Raw genomic sequence first — 19,315 nt, 5'->3', positions numbered from 1 at the left:
TTTGTGGTGAGGGTCTTCAGTGGGGGCCTGAGCCTTTGAAAGACAACTCAGGGACATATGTTACGATCTTATCTTTAGTTTCTATAGGGCAAGGGAACTTCTCTGGAGCTTTAACTTCTTTGGCTATTGTTCTTCAGCCACTTATTACCTTCTTGTTTACCAAGTCACTTAATTACCTCTAGGGCTAGCTGGATGCCTGAAATTTTTCTTAAAGGAACATTTGGATTTTCCCTTATTTCCATGCCTTGAGGTTTACAGGTCCCTAAAAGTTGGGGGTGGTCCCAGTTCCATCTCAGTGTGATTGGACAAAAAGGGTATGATATAACCCCAGCAAGGCCTGTTTGTTCAGATTCTGCTTGGCCTCTCTGTACAACTTTCCTTCTTCTAGGGTATGGGGCATGTGTAGGAGATGCTTGGCAAATCTTCGATTTACATAGGCTTGCTCTGCCTTCAAGGCCTCTGCGGAGTGACAGCAGGACTCTGTGCCTAGGGATTACACCAGTTTTGTTTTTGAGACACAGTCTTGGTCTGTTGCCCAGGCTGGAATGCAGTTATGCGATCTTGGCTCACTGCAACTTCCACCTCCTGGGTTCAAGCGATTTTTTATGCCTCAGTCTCCCGAGTAGCTGGGATTATAGGCACCACCACGTCTGGCTAATTTTTTTGTATTTTTGGTAGATATGGGGTTTCACTATGTTGGCCCAGCTGGTCTTGAACTCCTGACCTCAAAGTGATCCACCTGCCTCGGCCTCCAGAGTGCTGCGATTACAGGCTTGAGCCATTGTGCCCAGCCAGGATTGCAACTTTTGGCTGGCCAGCCCCTGCTTAGGCTGTTCTTCCTTGCAGAACTGGAGGTCGGCCTTCTTCTGGGCTCAAGTGATCCTCCTGCCTCAGCCTCCTGAGAGACTGGGACTATAGGCGTGCACCACCACATCAAGCTAATTTTTAAATTTTTGTAGAGACAGGGGTCTCACCATGTTGCCCAGGCTGGTCTCAAACTCCTGGGCACAAGTGCTTCTCTCACCTCAGCCTTCCAAATTGCTGGGATTATAGATGTGAGCCACAGCACCTGGCCTCACAGTTCTTTCTAATCAAGCACACTCTAAATCCTAAATCCACTGTGAACTCTGGCCTTTGGCAGTTTGCTCAGCAATAGATCAGCTTAGGTAAGTTGAATTCAGCAGCAGTGCCTTTCTTCACTAAAGCATCAGTTGTAAGCACATTTATGGCAGCTAAAGGTGGTCTTAATCTCAGTTTCTAAGTGAAGGAGTCTTACTCTTATGAGCCCTTTCCAGCAATTGTGTAAGGGCTGGGGCCCCTCCCTTTTCTTACTGCAGCTTCTTCTCTGGGGGCTCCTTCTTGAGATCCTTACCAAGTTGATGGGAGAAATATCCTTTCTCGAAGTCTGCTGGCAGTTGCATTGGGTGGGGTGGGATTCTCTAAGACTCTTTTGCTGAGACCCCTGTTTTTTCAGTAAAAACATTCCTAACACTGTCTTTTCTGCAAAAGGTTGTTTTCTGCCTCAGGAAGGTCCCTCTTTCCAGGACTTTACAATTCTTTATCCTGGTTTATTTCATGGTAATATCACCAACTAGTGTTTATCCTCTATTCAGAGAATTGATAGGTTGTAAAGGACCCAATTTACACACACGCAAAGATTCCCTCCCACCCTCCTTTGGGAGCAGACAGGCCTATTGCCTTGCTATCTGTTTTTTTGAGACAAGGTCTCTCTCTGTCACCTTGGCTGGAGTGCAGTGGTGCAATCACGGCTCACTGTAGCCTTAACCTCCCACCTCAGCCTCCCGAGTGGAACTACAGGCATGCGCCGCCACCCTTGGCTGATTTTTGTCTTTTTTGTAGAGACGGGTTTTGCCATGTTGCCCAGGCTGGTCTTGAGCTTTGGGGCTCAAGTGATCTGCCCGCCTTGGCCTCCCATAATGGTGGGATCACGGCCCTTTTTCTAAAAAAATGGGTTTGTAAAAGAGTATTTTGGGAGGCCGGGCGCGGTGGCTCAAGCCTGTAATCCTAGCACTTTGGGAGGCCGAGACGGGCGGATCACGAGGTCAGGAGATCGAGACCATCCTGGCTAACATGGTGAAACCCCGTCTCTACTAAAAAATACAAAAAACTAGCCGGGCGCGGTGGCGGGCGCCTGTAGTCCCAGCTACTCCGGAGGCTGAGGCAGGAGAATGGCGTAAACCAGGGAGGCGGAGCTTGCAGTGAGCTGAGATCGGCCACTGCACTCCAGCCTGGGTGACAGAGCGAGACTCCGTCTCAAAAAAAAAAAAAAAAAAAAAAAAAAAGAGTATTTTGGGAAAGCTAAGTAAGCAGAGGACCCTACATTGTTATTTAAAATAATTATATCTAATATATTTGGAACACTTATTTTGTGCCAGGCACTGTTGCGTTATAAGTCATTTGTTTCAGTTAATCATCGTGAATACCTTCTTTTCCAGTGTGAGTGGACTCCACCTTAGCTCCATTTTACAGTTGAAGAAACTGATGCTCTAGTAGGGTTAAGAGACTTTGACCAAGGTCACACAAGTTAGGGGGGTGCTAGAGCCAGGAGTGTAACTTGTTCTGTTGTTGTTCATTTACCCCATTGATATACTGAGTGCCTGCTTTCTGAGGGTGCACTGCAAGGCCCGTACTCTTAAATACTGTGTTCGGCTGGCGTGAAAAGAACCCTGAATGTTGAGTCAGTAAACCAGAGCTTGAGTCCTACCTAGCTCTGCCACATTCCCACTATGACCTTGGACAAATAATTTCTGTTCTTTGAGGCTGTCTTTTAAAAGAAGTCTCACTCTTTATTAGATAGGTGGCATACATGGCGAGGCTTTATAAGCAGTAAAGCACTATCAGGTATAAACTGGCAGCTAAAGGTGGTCTTAATCTCGGTTTCTAAGTGAAGGGGTCTTACTCTTATGAACCCTTTCCAGCAATTGTGTGCCTGCTTTTTTTTTTAAAAAAAAGAATGTCCTGCAATCGGATAATTCTAGCTGTTCTTACTTGTAGTTTATATTTTAAGCAATAATTTTGAGGTGAGAGAGCTGGCAGTTTGTAGAAAACCCAGTTTGCAAGAATGAGTGGAGAGAAAGGGAAGTTTCAAATCTGCAGAGAAAGAGGTGTGGGAGCCCTCCGAAGGTTTGCTTAAAATTCAACTCGCAAAACAGATTAATAAGAGAAAAGGCATATGAGTTTATTATTTAATGTCTATACACAGGAGCCTTCAGAATGAAGACCCAAAGGTACAGGGAAAATTGTCCATTTTTATGCTTAGGTTCAACAAAGTATGGACAGCTGTGTGGAAATATGATTGGAGGAAGAGGCTATGATCTAATGCTAATAGGCTGAGTGGGGAAACCCAGCAAGGCTGTCTATCTAGATTGTTCTCAGCCTGTCTGAGCAGCATTCCTTCCTTCTGGGTGTGGGCAGGACCCTCTCTGGAATGGGGGTCTTATGACCTATAGTCAGACAAGGTAGGTCAGGCAATTTCTTTTCTTTTTTGATACGGAGTTTCGCTCTTGTTGCCCAGGCTGGAGTGCAATGGCGCGATCTCGGCTCACTGCAGCCTCTGCCTCCCGGGTTCAAGTAATTCTCCTGCCTCAGCCTCCCAGGTAGCTGGGACTACAGGCATCCATCACCACGCCCAGCTACTTTTTTGTATTTTTAGTAGATACAGGGTTTCACCACGTTGGCCAGGCTGGTCTCGAACTTCTGGCCTCAGGTGATCCGCCCACCTTGGCCTCCCAAAGTGCTGGGATTACCGGCGTGAGCCACCATGCCCAGCCAAGTGATTTCTTTATGAACAGTTTTTACACAGAAAGGTGGAGGGAGAGTAATATTTTTAGGTATGATAGCGGGCTTTGGGGAAAAGGGTTTCTGTTTCTACGACCCACCTTGGAGAAAGAGGGATTCTAGTTTCTCTGGCTAGCCTTGGGGGACAGTGGGATTGAGAAGGCTGGAGGGCCTCTTTTCCCAGTTTCCCAACCCCTTTCCAGGAGAAGGCTGTGGGGCAGAGTTGGTTCATTAGGAACTCTGAGATTTACCAAAGCATGATCCTTCACATTTAGCTGGGGATCTAGTCAGTTTAAAAGAAGACAAGAAAAACATTTGCCTTGCTTTCCTTTTTAAAACGGCTTTATAGCCTTAAGTAAGTTTCACTGCCCAATTCAGCCTCTAGGGAGGGGGCTCACAGGGCCTCAGGGAGGGGCCCAGTGCTCCCACCTTGACGATGCCTGCCCAGGATCTCTAGCCTTAGGCCTGCTCACACTCCTCCCAACTTTAAAGAGACAAATCTATTGTAGACTCTAGAAGACTTGCTTGGAAAAAAGTGGTGGGTTTTCATTTTTCCCCCCTCTTGATCAACCGTCCTTGTTTAATAATAGAACTAAGTACATTCCTCATATCCATTCTGCTCTTCAGAATTAAAACTTTCATGGCTCTTCTGAAGTGAGCATCGTGCTTGCAAATAAATAAAAATAGTATCTAACTGGCTGAGAGGACAAAGAACATGAAGAAGAAAGCAACTCATTAGGTGGCTCAAAAAGCGACTCATTGGTTATTCTATAAATACGTTTGCCATGTTTTAAAAGCCTCACAATTGTGTTTACAAACCAGTGCCTTTTGTGGTTAATTTGAGTATATCCTAGTTTCACAGTGAGAATAATCAGCTTGTGACTCAGACTAATATTTTACTGTCTGTTACTATTTGATTAAATGACACTAAAATCTGAATAATGACTTGTGTCCCCTCTTTCTCTTTCTCTCTTTGCTGTTTTCAGTAGAGCATGCACCATTTTGAACGTGAATTTTCGGTAAAGTAAACTATGCTGATTTCTCTAACTTTAAAGATGCTCTGTTTCTGTGTGTGATATAGGACCCAAAGTGTCTCGATTTTTGAAGTGATTAACAAGTGGGAAAGCAGATTTGAGACTATTTCCTTATCTGAATATTTAAATGAAATACAGCATCTTTAAAAAAGCACCCAGTGACTTCATCTATATTCATTTCATTTTCATCATGACTTTCAAAATCTTCATTTTCACTCTGATTTCAGTTTTAAAATACAGCTCTAAAACCTGCAAATCAACTGCATGGCATTTTGGTATATTTTAATTTTGGAAACCATAACTCTCAAAAGTCCTGTTGCTCCAAAAATGTTGGTTCCCTAGTTACTCTGATGAAAAGGAAAGAGGGTTAGGCAGTTGAGTTCTTGGTTACAGGGAGACAACTTACTGGCTTTTATAACTGAGGTAGGGAAAGAGAGTTCTTTTGTAAGCATCCTTTATAATTCTCGAGCTGTGACAGGAGTACAGCCTCCTCACCTGCCTGAGGCCAAAGGAGAAGGTGGTTCTCCTGAGAGCTGGGGGCTGCCTGCTTCGGTTCTCTCCCGAGAGTGGCTGGTAAGTCTGGTGTTACCCTAGTGTGGTCTCGTGGCCACTTGGCCTCCCCTCCTGTATGTGACCACAGAGGAGCTTGGAATTAGAGAGACCTGTAGATTACCCACTGCTGGCTGCTAACATGGGCCTAAGAGTCAGTGGGGAGGAGAGCCGGGCGCAGTGGCTCACGCCTGTAATCCCAGCACTTTGGGAGGCTGAGGCGGGTGGATCACAAGGTCAGGAGTTCAAGACCAGCCTGGCCAACCTGGTGAAACCCCAGTGAAACCCCGTCTGTACTAAAAATATAAAAATTAGCTGGGCATGGTGGCACATGCCTGCAATCCCAGCTACTCCGGAGGCTGAGGCAGAGAATCGCTTTAACCCGGGAGGTGGAGCTTGCAGTGAACCAAGATCGTGCCACTGCACTCCAGCCTGGGTGACAGAGCGAGACTACATCTTAAAAAAAAAGAAAAGGAGTCAAGGGGGGAACCCTCAGACATCCTGTCCACAAGGCTGTTGAGGGTGTTTGTGGCCTGGCATTCCTCCCTAGATCTGACCTACGCTCTCCCTGCAGCATTCTCTGCCCTCTGCCGGGGCCTCTGCTGGATTGCCAGGTTCCCATGTGGTTTGGTGGAGAGGATTTGGGGGTGGCTGGAGTAAGCAGTTGGCTCTCAGGGATTTTGTCTAAGAGAAGGTGAGATGGGAGAAATCGGGACTGACTTGGTCATAACTGAAGGTAAGCCGTTTGCAGCATCCCCCATCCTGGGCGCGAATTCAAGTATCATCAGTCTAACATGGAATCGGTCTGCTCTTGTATGTGGCCTGGAGATAAGGGTATTGGAGGTCTCTTGGCAGGAGGGACTTATTCACATTTTAGGGATGGAGAGAGCACAGGCAGCAGGCAGTTGTTCCCAGGTTTGTCACAGGCCAAATGGTCAACTTTAATTTGGCCCTCGTTGCCCCTGCCCCCTCTTCCCTCCATTGTTAGCCATGTGTTGTAAGTCAAGCCCCAATGGACCTTTTCAGGAAGCTTGTGGACCATGGAAAGGGCCAAAAGGAAAAGCCAAAAACAATCAATGGGGCAGATTGAGTGAGACCGAGTCCCAGGTCTATGTTCTTGCCTCCTCCAGTTTCCACCTTCTGACCTCTAGACCTCCTCTCCCCTCCAGAGTGTTCCAAACTGGCAAGCTGGGTTCTGGCCTTCCTTGCCCTGGTTGTACATAAGAGCCACCACAGTTGTTGCAGGCCCAGTAGGGAAAAGCGGATGACCTGCTGGGACATCAAGCCCCACTGGACTGCTCCAGCCTGCTGAGGCCACATCAGGGAGATCCTGCTGCCTGTCCTTTCGTTCCATCTGCTTTACAGGCACAGGTTACGCCAGAGCCCTTAGGACAGTGTATTTATTGACACCACTTACATTTTCAAAGAGACTCATTTAAAGTGACAACAGTTTCAGCCTTCACTTGGACAGTGGAAAAACCATGTACTGAAAATCCATGTACCTCCAACTCCCAAACTCTGTGGTGGTGCATTTGCACTTCTAATTTTGAGGGCTTGGTAATGAGGCGAAAACCAAGGGTTGGTTCTCTGTGAGGCCAAGCAGTTTTGTTCTGTGCCAAGATGGTAGCCCCTACCCCTGAGCCCAGCCCTGATGCCCGTCTCCAGCCTCCCAGAATCCTTGCCTGGAGGACTATCAGTCTCTAGATGGCCAGTGCTGGGCCTTTAGTAGAACTCCCAAGTACTGCCGCAGCCGAGAGCCCGTCCTTAACTGCACAGTGATTCTTCTGCAGGGAGTCAAAGCACAAACCTGGGAGGCAGAAATCCTGGAGCTCCTTCTGTTACACTACGTGGCCCTGAATATCAAGTCCAGATTCCACTGCCCTTTTCTGGCCATTGGGTGGGAGGGTGCTGGGGAAGGGCATTGGCACCTACTCACCCCCAGGTGGGCAGAGCTCACTCCTTCGGGCCCACTTGGTGTTGCAGTCAAGAGACTCAGTTCCAAAAACCTTCAGCAGAGGTCTCCCCTCCTCCTGGTATTTCACTGGTTGCTCTCCAGAAGTCCTCTTCAGAGGAATGCTTATCACACACGCTTATTCTCCACTTTCCCACTTCAGCAGTTACTTCAGGTTTAAAGTCCTTTTTATCTCTGTAACCCTCTGACATAAAGCCAGGGACATTTTCCCACAATCCACCTTAGCATAAAACATAACAATTTCATTCATCAGTTGTTATTGTGTAGAACCAATGAACATGTTGGTCATTTGTCTGTATTTAATCTTTATTTGTATTGCTATATTTGAGCATTCCAAGATTGCAGAGCATGAGCGTGTGTGTTTGTGTGATTCTTTAATTTCAGCTGCCTTAGGTTTGAGTAAAAGATGTAAAGAAAGGTAAGTGATTTTCTATTGTAAGACTTTAACCGATACCTGTTACACTTGGTGAAAAGGATGTACTTAACTTGAGTATTGTATTGGTGATTCTGAGCCAGTCATCCATACAAACTTAAGTAGGGTAGCTTCACCTGTTACCTGTTATCACAACTCAGTAGCAGTGTAGGGGAAACCACCTGGCAGAATGTCTCCCTGGGGTAGCCCTGGGAGGGACAGAGACAACATCTAACAGGCAGAGTCTCAGAGAGCTGCAAGGTCACAGGAGACAAGGCAACTAACTGTGACACAGGAACATTCTTTTTTTTTTTTTTTTTTTGAGATGGAGTCTTGCTCTGTAGCCCAGGCTGGAGTGCAGTGGCCGGATCTCAGCTCACTGCAAGCTCTGCCTCCCGGGTTTACGCCATTCTCCTGCCTCAGCCTCCGGAGTAGCTGGGACTACAGGCGCCCGCCACCTCGCCCGGCTAGTTTTTTGTATTTTTAGTAGAGACAGGGTTTCACCGTGTTAGCCAGGATGGTCTCGATCTCCTGACCTCGTGATCCGCCCGTCTCGGCCTCCCAAAGTGCTGGGATTACAGGCTTGAGCCACCGCGCCCGGCTAGGAACATTCTTTAAGGCAAGGCTTTTTCTGTACTCCGTGTTTATTCTGTCCTGAGAGAACCATTCATTGATTCCAAAACATAAAATTCGAGTTGCAAATGTCCATGTGCCTGGAAGCTGAGGGAAGGAAGTTTTAGACACCTGCCCAGTTTCCTTCTCCTTGCTCACTGCAGTACAACACGACATTCTAGTTTCTCCCGATGCTTCGTCAAAGACACATTTAGTGCAGTTCTGTCCTGTTCCTTGGTTGGGCCACAATGGAGAGAACAGTACTTGAGAAAGATTTCTCTGTAAGAATACCATTGCAGAGAGACCCCTCTGCCCCCTGCTTTGCATTGCTAACAGTTATTAGCATTTTATATTTCTTTAATGCAACCTATCAGGAAATTATTATTTGAGACAGACTCCTCTGGGAAATGAATAACCCAGGAGGCACTGATTCCTTGCTGAGAATGCTGAGTGGTTTGTCATTTTACATAAAATCACATCCTTCAAATATTGTGTGTGTTGGAGCAACGAAAGAACTGTTCATCCCTTATGAGTAACTGACATTCAGGAAGGCCAACTCCATCATGCAGATGTCTGTCTTTAATTGCTAGCTCAGAAGTAGACAGAGCTTCCTGGGACCTGGCTAAAGTAACTGATAGATGGAACTCTTCTTTGGGGACTATTACTAATATTTGCAAATGGGGTCAGAGCCTCATCTGTGCAGAGAATGTCACCATATATGGTTTCATATAATCTGTAATTATTTGTTTCAACAGCCTTTAACATGACTATTGTTTGAAAAAAATGGCAACTTTTAATTCCCCTTTGATGCTTCTAGCTTTGTTTAGTATTTTTTTTTTTTTTTTGAGACGGAGTCTGGCTCTGTCACCCAGGCTGGAGTGCAGTGGCCGGATCTCTGCTCACCGCAAGCTCCTCCTCCCGGGTTTACGCCATTCTCCTGCCTCAGCCTCCGGAGTAGCTGGGACTACAGGCGCCCGCCACCTCGCCCGGCTAGTTTTTTGTACTTTTTAGTAGAGACGGGGTTTCACCGTGTTAGCCAGGATGGTCTCGATCTCCTGACCTCGTGATCCGCCCGTCTCGGCCTCCCAAAGTGCTGGGATTACAGGCTTGAGCCACCGCGCCCGGCCCTTTGTTTAGTATTTTAAGAACTCATACAGTACTAGGTATCTTGGTCCCTCTGAGGAAAACATGTGAACTCTCACCAGTCCGTTGTGCTCAGGACTGAGCAGTAGCATGTGTGCAGGGCAGCTGCGGAGGTGAATACTGATTGCCCCTTCTTCCTACACAGGGATATCTGCATTACCTCCACCTCCTCCACCTCCACCACCACCAGCAGCTCCCTTGCCTCCTGCGAGCACCGAGGCACCTGCCCAGCTCTCGTCTCAGGCTGTGAATGGCGTGAGCCGAGGGGCCTTGCTCAGCTCTATCCAGAATTTCCAAAAAGGAACTTTGAGGAAAGCCAAAACCTGTGATCACAGTGCTCCGAAGATCGGCTGAAGCTTCCTGTTTACACTTGGAGGGAAAAGTTCTTTTTTATTCCTACTCACCCCTACCCCCCAAACTACCCTCTTCCTGGGAAAATAATTGCTGAGCCAGTACAGCCACAAACAGTACTATTTTGCAGATGCTCATGTAAGCAGCTTTTCAAGAGGGAAATAATTCTTTAAGCAGAATAAAGTTAGGCTGGCATTGCTCCCTTAAGATTTTGCTCCTTTATTAACCCTGTAAAGGAGTCTTGTTTATCCTCTAATGGGCATGCTTCAGGGGCAGCAGCATATTGAAATATTTTCACCAACTAAAGGAAATAGACAGAAAAACAATGATAATATTCAATCACAGCAGTACATGGCCTTTGTGTTGCAAGCCCTTCTACCCCATCAGACAGCTCCTAGAAACATTCCTCTTACAGTTCATTTCTCTAAAGCATTTTCTGATTCTTAGGTAACTCCAACTTTTGCTACTTTTATCTTAGACATTAACACTATAGCCCAAAGCATAGTTACTTTGCTGAATCAGAAAGCAACTGAGTTCTTCGTTTTCCCCTCAAATAGAATGGGGAACATTCACAACATTCTCTTAAGTTCTAACAGGAACACCATTGTGGTTATAGAACTCAGGGCTGCTAAAGCAACTACTCTAGACCCATAGTTCTTTTTAGTTAGAATGTATTGAAACAGACAAAAATATTAACATCAGAAAAAGCTATGGCCTATTAGAGGATCTTCTTAATCCTCAGCAATTACGTTTGGGGTTTGAGGGGGGCAGGTAATTGTTACAACAGAAGTAAATTTGGCATCTATTAAAATCAATTAAGATGTTTGAAAGATTTATTTAAATATATCAATATAGCATCTTTTTAATGTTACTCATTTATTAGATCCTTTATCCTGATTTGCTTAAACCTTTCAATTGCACTTTAAAGGATTTTAAATAATCCATTTAAAAATTCAAGTACACACATCAGTGTTGGTTACTATGCAGAGAGAATATCATTGTGTATAGTTTCATGTAATCTGTGATAAATGTCAGCTGTATTTTTTATTAAAATGATGTCAAGAAAACGTGTTGTCTGTAGCTTGATGAGATATTTCAAATGATAACTTTTTGTAGCATCTCTTGTTAAGAATAGATTCACAGTCTGAGGTTTCCTTCCTGCCTATCCTGTCTCTATTCTTTTGTGTCTCACTTTTCCTCTAAGAACTAAAAATCCTGTCTTGCTACTTAAATTAGGTACCACCTATATGCTTCTGTAACTAATTTAAACCCAGCTTTTCCATCTCAGCTTCTGAAGAGGGCAGTATTTGACAGAATATCTGATCTTTGGCAATGGGAAAAACACCTGACATAAACTTTGCCATAATTTTAAAAAGAATGCTATTAGAATTAGGCATTTAGAGAGTCAGTGGAGAAGTTCCTGTTTCAAGTGTGATGCAACCTAGGTGATGACCTGATGGAGGCTTGAGGCCTGAGTCCTTCTGAAGTCAGTTTTGCTATTTTGGATAGTTCAGATATATGAATACAAACAGGTAATTCTTGTACAGTATCAGCTTATTTTTTACATGGCACTAATTTCTTTTGTTGTTATTTTTAAGACAGGGTTTTGCTCTTTCACCCAGGCTGGAGTGCAGTGACCCAATCACAGGTCACTGCAGGGCTCCAGCGCCCCTCCTATAGGCACACCACCAGATACCTGCTTTTTTTTGTTTTTTTTGTAGGCAGTGTTTTTACAGTGTTGCCCCAGCCTGGTCTCAAACCCCTGGGCTCAAGCAATCCCTGCCTCAGCCTCCCAAAGTGCTGGGATTATAGGCATGCGCTACTGTGCCTGGTGGCACTAATTTCTTAATAGAATTTCAAGTTTTCTCCCCACATTGACTTTTTTTCTATCTTATCTTTGTAGAGATGGGGGTTCGCCATGTTCCCCAGGCTGGTCTTGAACTCCTACACTCAAGGGATCCACCCACCTTGGCCTCCCGAAGTGCTAGGATTACACGTGTGAGCCACCACCACACCCAGCCAATTCTTTTTTTTTTTTTTTTTTTTTTTTTTTTGAGACAGAGTCTTGCTCTGTTGCCCAGACTGGAGTGCAGTGGCGCCATCTCGGCTCACTGCAAACTCCACCTCCCGGGTTCAAGCAATTCTCCTGCCTCAGTCTCCCAAGCAGCTGGGACTACAGGCGCGTGCCACCATGCCTGGCTTTAGTAAAGATGGGGTTTCACCATGTTAGGATGGTCTCGATCTCCTGACTTCATGATCCGCCCGCCTTGGCCTCCCAAAGTGCTGGGATTACAGGCATGAGCCACCACACCCGGCCCAGTCAATTCTTTTAATATAAAAATGTAATAGTCATGGCCAGGTGTGGTGGCTCATGCCTGTAATCCCAGCACTTTGGGAGGCCGAGGCAGATGGATCACCTGAGGTCAGGAGTTCAAGACCAGCCTGGCCAACATGGTGAAACCCCACCTCTACTAAAAATACCAGAATTAGCCAGATGTGGTGGCTAATTTCCTACTCCTGAGGCTGAGGCAGGAGAATCACTTGAACCTGGGAGGCAGAAGTTGCAGTGAGCCGAGACTGTGCCACCACACTCCAGCTTGGGAAGCAAAGCCAAACCTTGTCTCAAAAAAAAAAAAAAAAAAAAAACCAGTCATAGTGAGGAATTAATTCCTTTATTCCTTATCAAAACAAACTAACAGTAAATGTATACTATATGCTTTAATTTTATACATATAAGTTATCTTGTTTGGATATATCTTTCATCAGGACTCTGCCACATCCATACTTTGTCCTTGTGGTGAGACAGGGTAAAATGTTATATAATTTGTTATTCAAAGAACATGGCAACTGTAACAGACAAAAGGAAGCATCGCATCTAGGGCAGGAGAGTGGAGAGTTTTCCCCACACAAACACATGTAAACTTCCCTGTACAAAAACACCTGCTGTTGCTTTAGAAATCGTTTTCCTTTATGAGTAGTCAGGTCTTGCAGTACAAGTGCAGTGCCAGCAAGTATTTCAAATAAATTTCAACGACTTGATACTCAAGTCCAAACTAAATATTTAATGTTTTCTTTATTGCAAATATGATGTCTTTGACCTGAGGTATAGAGTTGTCTTCTAGAATCTTTGCATAAGGCATAGGGACGTCAGCACCAGTGACACGAACAGCAGGAGCATCCAGGAAATTGAACGCAGGACCTAGAAGGAAGGCTCAACTGAGAGAGAGCAAATGCCAGCTGGGCACTACCACCTTGGCACAGAGGTGTGGCTCACCAGGAAGAGAAAACATAAGGAATGCTAATTATGGGGACCTGCTTTCTGGATTTGCTTTTAAAATATTTGCCTGAGGAGAAATGCCAAATTTACAAGTTTAAAGTTCAACTCCTAGCTTTCAATCTCTTTATCCTGTATGTATTCGGGTACATGATGTTTACTACAGCTTGACTGTATTCTAGAACCAGTTTCTTTGAAATACCTTCCATGATCCTGGCACAGATTTCAGCTCCTACTCCAAACTGTGGCCAGCCTCCTTCCACAGTTACGAGATGATTTGTCTTCATGACACTGGCTTCTATGGTTTCCATGTCCATTGGTCTGATGGTACGCATATTTATCACCTAAACAGGTAATATAATCAAGTTTACAGAGCTATTGAAGCACAAATAGAGCCTTATCCCCATAATACCATTTCCTTTTTTGTTTCCTGTTAATCGTTGTATCTAGGAAAATCTAATCTGCCTATGAATAGGTACATGAATGTACAAACTGTAAAAGGAAAAATTTTAATTAAAACAAAGATCTGTATGTCCACCACAAGCAGCTCTGTGCAGTTATAGGATTCATTCATCTTCCTTCACTTTTTTATTTCTTTTGAGATGGAGTTTTGCTCTTGCTGTCCAGGCTGGAGTGTAGTGGCATGATCTTGGCTCACTGCCACCTCTGCCTTCCCAGTTCAAGCCATTCTCCTGCCTCAGCCTCTGGAGTAGCTGGGATTACAGGCATAGACCACCACACCCAGCTAATTTTTGTATTTTTAGTAGAGATGGGGTTTCACCATGTTGGCCAGGCTGGTCTCGAACTCCTGACCTCAGGTGATCCACCACGCCCAGCCAATCCTCCTTCACTTTAAATTCCCTCATCAAAATGAGTAACAGTTAACAGCTGAGTGCCTATCATGTACCAAGCACTACACTAAGTGTAATTCTCACAACTGCCCTATCATGAGACAGCATTATCCCCATTTTATAGCTGACGAAACAGATTTAGAGTATGTAACTTGCCCAAGTATAACTAGCACATGACACGTTTCTAAAAGATCCAGAACCTCAGAAGGGTGAGGTGGGAGCATCACTTGGGCCCAGGAATTAGAGGTTACAGTGAGCTAGGATTCAGCCACTGCACTTCAGCCTGAGCAACAGAACAAAACCCTGTCTTTCTCTCTCGGGGGGATCACTGAGAACCAGAAGAGGTTCAGAGAGCTCCCCGTCTCTCAAAAACAAGATCCAGAACCTAAGTGACCTGAGTGGTAAAAAGCTAAGTATGTGAACTGCAGGCAGGTTTCCAGCTTTAAGCAGAGACACAAATGAGTGACAAAGCAAGGTTTTACATCTAATTAATCTGTTACAGAACTCTTCTGGGTCTTAAATCTAAAAGGAGCCTTTCTAATTCTTTAAGAACAAGTAAATGACCACTCACCTCACATTCAACTCCCTCTTTAGATAGCACTGCTGCAGCTTCTAAGCAGTGGCCCACAGGTCTCGAATGGGAAACCACAGTTATATGTGTTCCTGAAAACAGAGTGGTCACAGATGAGAGATCAGATTGAAACTGAAGATGCTACACCACTGTGCAGCCAGCTGTGGCTCTTGTTCATTCATAAAGTCTTCAACTCAACTTCATTCCAGGGAGCTGAGGAATGTGGCAGCCTTCCTAGAAATGAAACACAAACCTACCAGACTAAGATCTAGAAAAGCACAACTGAATGAGAAATTGGGGCATCACACATTCTTAACTTGAGCTCATTCTATAATTTTTCAAAGTAAATGACAATAACTTGTAGGTTAAATTTTACCAAAATTGAGGGACTGGATTAAAAATACTGTTTATGTATCTTAGTTCTCTTACCTTGCCTTTCTATTTTGGCTTTTCCAATAGGAATCAGAAAATCTTTTGACTGAGCTTCCGGAGGAAATTCAAAAGGAACCCCATACATCAATTCATTCTCTAGCACCACGACTGAAAAACATAAATATTTAAACAAAAGTAACTAATCACATGCAGAATGACTAAAACTATACAAAGCAGTATCATTCATCTTATGAGAAGTTTCACTGCGCTGATTAGCCTTATTTCTACCACGACCAGCAGCCTTGAGAGCAGTTTAGGTACTTAAATTTGTAGTTTGGTCAATATAATTTTATCTATTAAAACCAGTATTGTGGGTGTGCAGTAAATGTCTCCCTTACCTAGCTGGCCCCCTTATAGTTGGAAATAGGAAAAGCAGCACATTCTTGCCTAACTAAAGGAGGCAAGCCTAACTAAGCCTAACTAAAAGACTTTAATGGTTTCCTCTGTGCAAATATATCATTTTAGTTTTTCAATTTTCAAAAAACAAACCAAAGGGTCCCTGTGCTGACCTGGATTGTTATCCCGAATGGCTGATTTAATAAGTCCTTTAGCATCCTCTGAATTCCAGGGACTGACCACCTTTAAGCCTGGGCAGTGCCCATACCAGGCAGCAAAGCACTGTGAGTGCTGGGCAGCTACACCTGCTGAGGCACCATTGGGCCCCCTGAAGACTATAGGCACAGGCTGAAGGCCACCAGACATGTAGTAGGTCTTGGCAGCTGAGTTTATAACCTGGTCAATGGCTTGCATGGAGAAATTGAAGGTCATAAATTCACAAATGGGCCGCAACCCAGCCTGTAAAATCAAAAATGTGGATGTTAAAAAGACCAGAAACAGCAATAAAGACTAGCCAACAATCACTCCAAATCTTCCAACATTCAAATAATGTTTTTATTTTTTATAAACAGGGTCTCACTGTCACCCAGGCTGGAGTGCAGTGGCGCACATCATAGCTCAATGCAGCCTGTAACTCCTAGGCTCAAGTAATCCTCCTGCCTCAGCATGCAGAGTAGCTGGGACTACAGGCAAGCACCACCACATCTACCTACTTGGAATTGTTTTGTTTTTTTCCCAAATGTTTTTAAAAGGTGATGTTAAATATGTTTGGGGATGGGCACATTGGCTCACGCCTGTAATCCCAGCACTTTGGGAGGCCAAGGCAGGCAGATCACTTGAGGCCAGGAGTTTGAGACCAGCCTGGCCAACATGGTAGAACCCCATCTCTACTAAAAACACAAAAATTAGCCGGGCATGGTGGCGCGACCTGTAATCCCAGTCACTATGGAGGCTAAGGCAGGAGAATCGCTTGAACCTGGAAGCTGAGATCATGCCAGTGCACTCCAGGCTGGGCGACAGAGTGAGACTCCGTCTCAAAAGAAAACAAGAAATGTCTTTGGATAAGCTTCCCATAAAGAGTATTACATACCATAGCTGCACCTACAGCAATTCCAGCAAAGCCCATCTATAAAGTAAAATATAAACATAAGTGAAAATCCATAAAAATGAAGACAGTGGACACTAACAGACATGCCCTCCAGGGTCTGCTTCCCCCTGGAAGGCTTACCTCTGATATGGGAGTGTCAATAATCCTCTTGTCTCCATATTTCTTCCACAGCCCTCGACTAACCTACAATTAAGATTTGATCCCTTAAGTGTATCTGGGGGTAACAGTGACCTCAATTTTGCATAACTTTCATATATTTCAGTTACCTTGTATGCCCCATCGTACTGGGCAACTTCTTCTCCAAGCAGAAATACCTTCTCATCTCTTTCCAGCTCCTCATCCATACCCTGATTTATAGCATCACGAACTGTCACCTGTCACAGGTATGCAAAACCAGTCAATGAGAATTGAGATTCAACTAAGATTTTCTTCCTTTATATTTACCTAGGCTGCCCAGAGCATACAATATAAAAACACTAGAACAAGTTTCTCTTTAAAAACTCAAAGAATTCTAAAAGTAACATTTCTATCACACATAGTTGGTCTTTGACTGTATGTGTTAGTGTACTGAGCACGCACTAGGTGCCAAACACTTTGCATCCAGAATGTAGGAGTTGCTATTTTAATATAATGAATGGTAAAATCCAGTTTTAAAAAAAAGGAAGGGCCGGGCGCGGTGGCTCACGCCTGTAATCCCAGCACTTTGGGAGGCCGAGGCGGGCGGATCACAAGGTCAGGAGATCGAGACCATGGTGAAACCCCGTCTCTACTAAAAATAGAAAAAATTAGCCGGGCGCAGTGGCGGGCGCCTGTAGTCCCAGCTAGTCGGCAGGCTGAGGCAGGAGAATGGCGTGAACCCGGGAGGCGGAGCTTGCAGTGAGCCGAGATTGCGCCACTGCACTCCAGCCTGGGCGACAGAGCGAGACTCCGTCTCAAAAAAAAAAAAAAAAAGGGAAGGAGAGGAGAATTAACATACAATCCATCAATTCCACTTCTATGTATATGCCCCAAATAACTGAAAGCAGGGATTCAAGCATATACTTGCACATCAATGTTCACAGCAGCATTATTCACAATAGACAAAACAAGGCCAGGCCCGGTGGCTCACACCTGTAATCCCAGCACTTTGGGAAGCCAAGACAGGTTTGGATCAACGTGGTGAAACCTGGCCTCCACTAAAAATAAAAAAATTAGCCAGGTGTGGTGGCGGGCGCCTGTAATCCCAGCTACTCAGGAGGCTAGGGCAGAACTGCTTGAACCCAGGAGGCGGAGGTTGCAGCGAGCCGAGATAGTGCCATTGCACTCCAGCCTGGATAACAAGAGCAAAACTCCGTCTCAAACAAACAAAAAAAAGAAAATGTCGGGCTGGGCGAGGTGGCTCATGCTTGTAATCCTAGAACTTTGGGAGGCCAAGGCAGGCAGATCACTTGAGGCCAGGAGTTCAAGACCAGCCTGGGCAATATGGTGAGACCCTGTCTCTACTAAAAATACAAAAATCAGCTGGGTGTGGTGGCGCCCGCCTGTAATCACAGGTACTCAGGAGTGTGAGGCGCGAGAATCCCTTGAGCCCAGGAGGTGGAGGTTGCAGTGAGCTCAGATCGCGCCACTGCACTCCAGCCTGAGTGACAGAGCAAGACTATCTCAAAAATACATACATATATATATTATTCAGCCTTAGGAAGGAATCAAACTCTGACGCATGCTACAACATGGATGAACCCTGAGGACATTACGCTCAGATAAGCCAGACACAAAAGGACAAATTATGCCACTTATATAAAACTCTAGAATAGGTAACCTCATAGAGACAGAAAAGTACAACAGGGGTTACCACGGGTTTGGTTAAGGGAAATAAAGAGTTACCGAGTAACGGACAGTTTCTGTTTGGGATGATTAAAAAGTTCTGGAAATGGATGGTGGTTAATGGTTGTACAACATGGTGAATGTACTTAATGCCACTGAATTATACACTTCTAAAAAGTACATTTTAAGTTAGGTCTATTTTGCTGCAATTTAAAGAAAAAAAAAACATGGAGTGAGGGAAGAAACGCCTAATCTTAGTTTTCCCCCATTGCCCAGCCAGCTGTGAGGTAGTGACTCGCCGGGGTGATAAGCGCCAGGCGGCGACAGAGGCAGCAGGAGCTCCAGGGAGGATGCTGGCTCCGCAAACCCAAGGCCCACGGCGCCGGCCGGCCACGGCGCAGGCGCGACTCCGGCCCCCTTCCCGAGAGAAGGGGGCCCCTCCCCGCCCTCGTCCGACAAGCGCCCGCGCCTGTTACCTGCAGCGCAGCCGGGGCGGTCCAGTGAAAGCGCCTCTTCAGCAGCCCGGAGACCTGGCAGGGAAAGAGGAAGATGATGGCGGGACGCAGGGTGGACACGGGTGGCGTGGGAATACAGGCCGCGCGCTGCTGCCTACCTCTCGAAGGGGTCTCCGCACCAAGCCAGATACCGCCGCCATCTTGATCGTGTCCTCTATCCGTTGCCAAATGACAACACAGAGGGGCCGGCAGACGTGAGAAAGCCCCGCCTCCCCCGGCGCGGGCCAATGGCAAGGCGCGGCGCCTGCGTGACTCGGCACCCCCCCCCTCCGCCCACCGGGTGAAGGGCCGCGGGGCCGGGCCGAGGTGGCTGTGTGGGTGGCACTGCCCCTCTGCCTGGAGCCGCCTCAAATCAACTTTATTGACAGTAGGCGGTGACCGACTTGCGGGGTGCACGCTGGGCACACGTGCCTGGTCGGTGTTACTTGAAGCGTGGGGACTAGAAGTCAGACACTGAGGAGCATGATCTCTGGAAGCTGGAGAGACCTTAAGAGTTAGGCCAACCTGTTGTGGGTGCTGGAATCCTTTGGGCACCAAGAAGTGCTTGCACACGC

The 19,315-nt window shown here is 45.7% G+C and overlaps 2 protein-coding genes across 14 annotated transcripts in view; one reads left to right on the top strand and one right to left on the bottom strand.

Annotated features, from left to right (window-relative positions):
- Positions 1 to 10,938, top strand: part of PXK (PX domain containing serine/threonine kinase like) — a 96,717-nt gene extending 85,779 nt beyond the window's left edge. For 3 of the 13 annotated variants that reach the window (XM_007984779.3, XM_007984778.3, XM_007984777.3), the window contains one exon: positions 9,666 to 10,938. In XM_007984779.3, the coding sequence (XP_007982970.1) occupies positions 9,666 to 9,874 (209 nt within the window). In that variant the 3' untranslated portion in view covers positions 9,875 to 10,938. Of the gene's footprint in view, positions 1 to 4,784; positions 4,818 to 7,737; positions 7,772 to 9,665 lie in introns of those variants that run through there. The other 10 variants (XM_038003728.2, XM_007984782.3, XM_007984783.3 and 7 more) reach the window with 5 other exon arrangements.
- Positions 10,939 to 12,527: 1,589 nt separating this feature from the next.
- Positions 12,528 to 18,978, bottom strand: PDHB (pyruvate dehydrogenase E1 subunit beta). The gene is made up of 10 exons (XM_007984787.3): positions 18,860 to 18,978; positions 18,723 to 18,776; positions 16,710 to 16,817; positions 16,564 to 16,626; positions 16,426 to 16,461; positions 15,509 to 15,794; positions 14,997 to 15,107; positions 14,568 to 14,659; positions 13,348 to 13,489; positions 12,528 to 13,070 (listed from the first exon to the last, which is right to left on the bottom strand). Exons 1-10 carry the CDS (start codon positions 18,899 to 18,901, stop codon positions 12,925 to 12,927), a joined length of 1,080 nt encoding a protein of 359 aa, XP_007982978.1. The 5' UTR covers positions 18,902 to 18,978; the 3' UTR covers positions 12,528 to 12,924.
- Positions 18,979 to 19,315: the final 337 nt, after the last annotated feature.

The sequence above is a fragment of the Chlorocebus sabaeus genome, chromosome 22 (assembly GCF_047675955.1).
Source record: "Chlorocebus sabaeus isolate Y175 chromosome 22, mChlSab1.0.hap1, whole genome shotgun sequence".
NCBI lineage: Eukaryota > Metazoa > Chordata > Mammalia > Primates > Cercopithecidae > Chlorocebus > Chlorocebus sabaeus.
The sequence above is the reverse complement of the archived record's forward strand: the minus strand, read 5'-3'. Positions and strand labels throughout refer to the sequence as shown.

What these genes read in the sequence shown, in the direction of transcription:
- PDHB (XM_007984787.3), bottom strand. Translation starts at nt 18,901, where the DNA reads ATGGCGGCGGTATCTGGCTTGGTGCGGAGACCCCTTCGAGAG. An exon ending in CCGCCCCGGCTGCGCTGCAG is followed by an intron (nt 16,818 to 18,722) that starts GTAACAGGCGCG and finishes TACCTGTGACAG; the next exon opens with GTGACAGTTCGTGATGCTAT. An exon ending in TTGCTGTAGGTGCAGCTATG is followed by an intron (nt 15,795 to 16,425) that starts GTATGTAATACT and finishes TTGATTTTACAG; the next exon opens with GCTGGGTTGCGGCCCATTTG.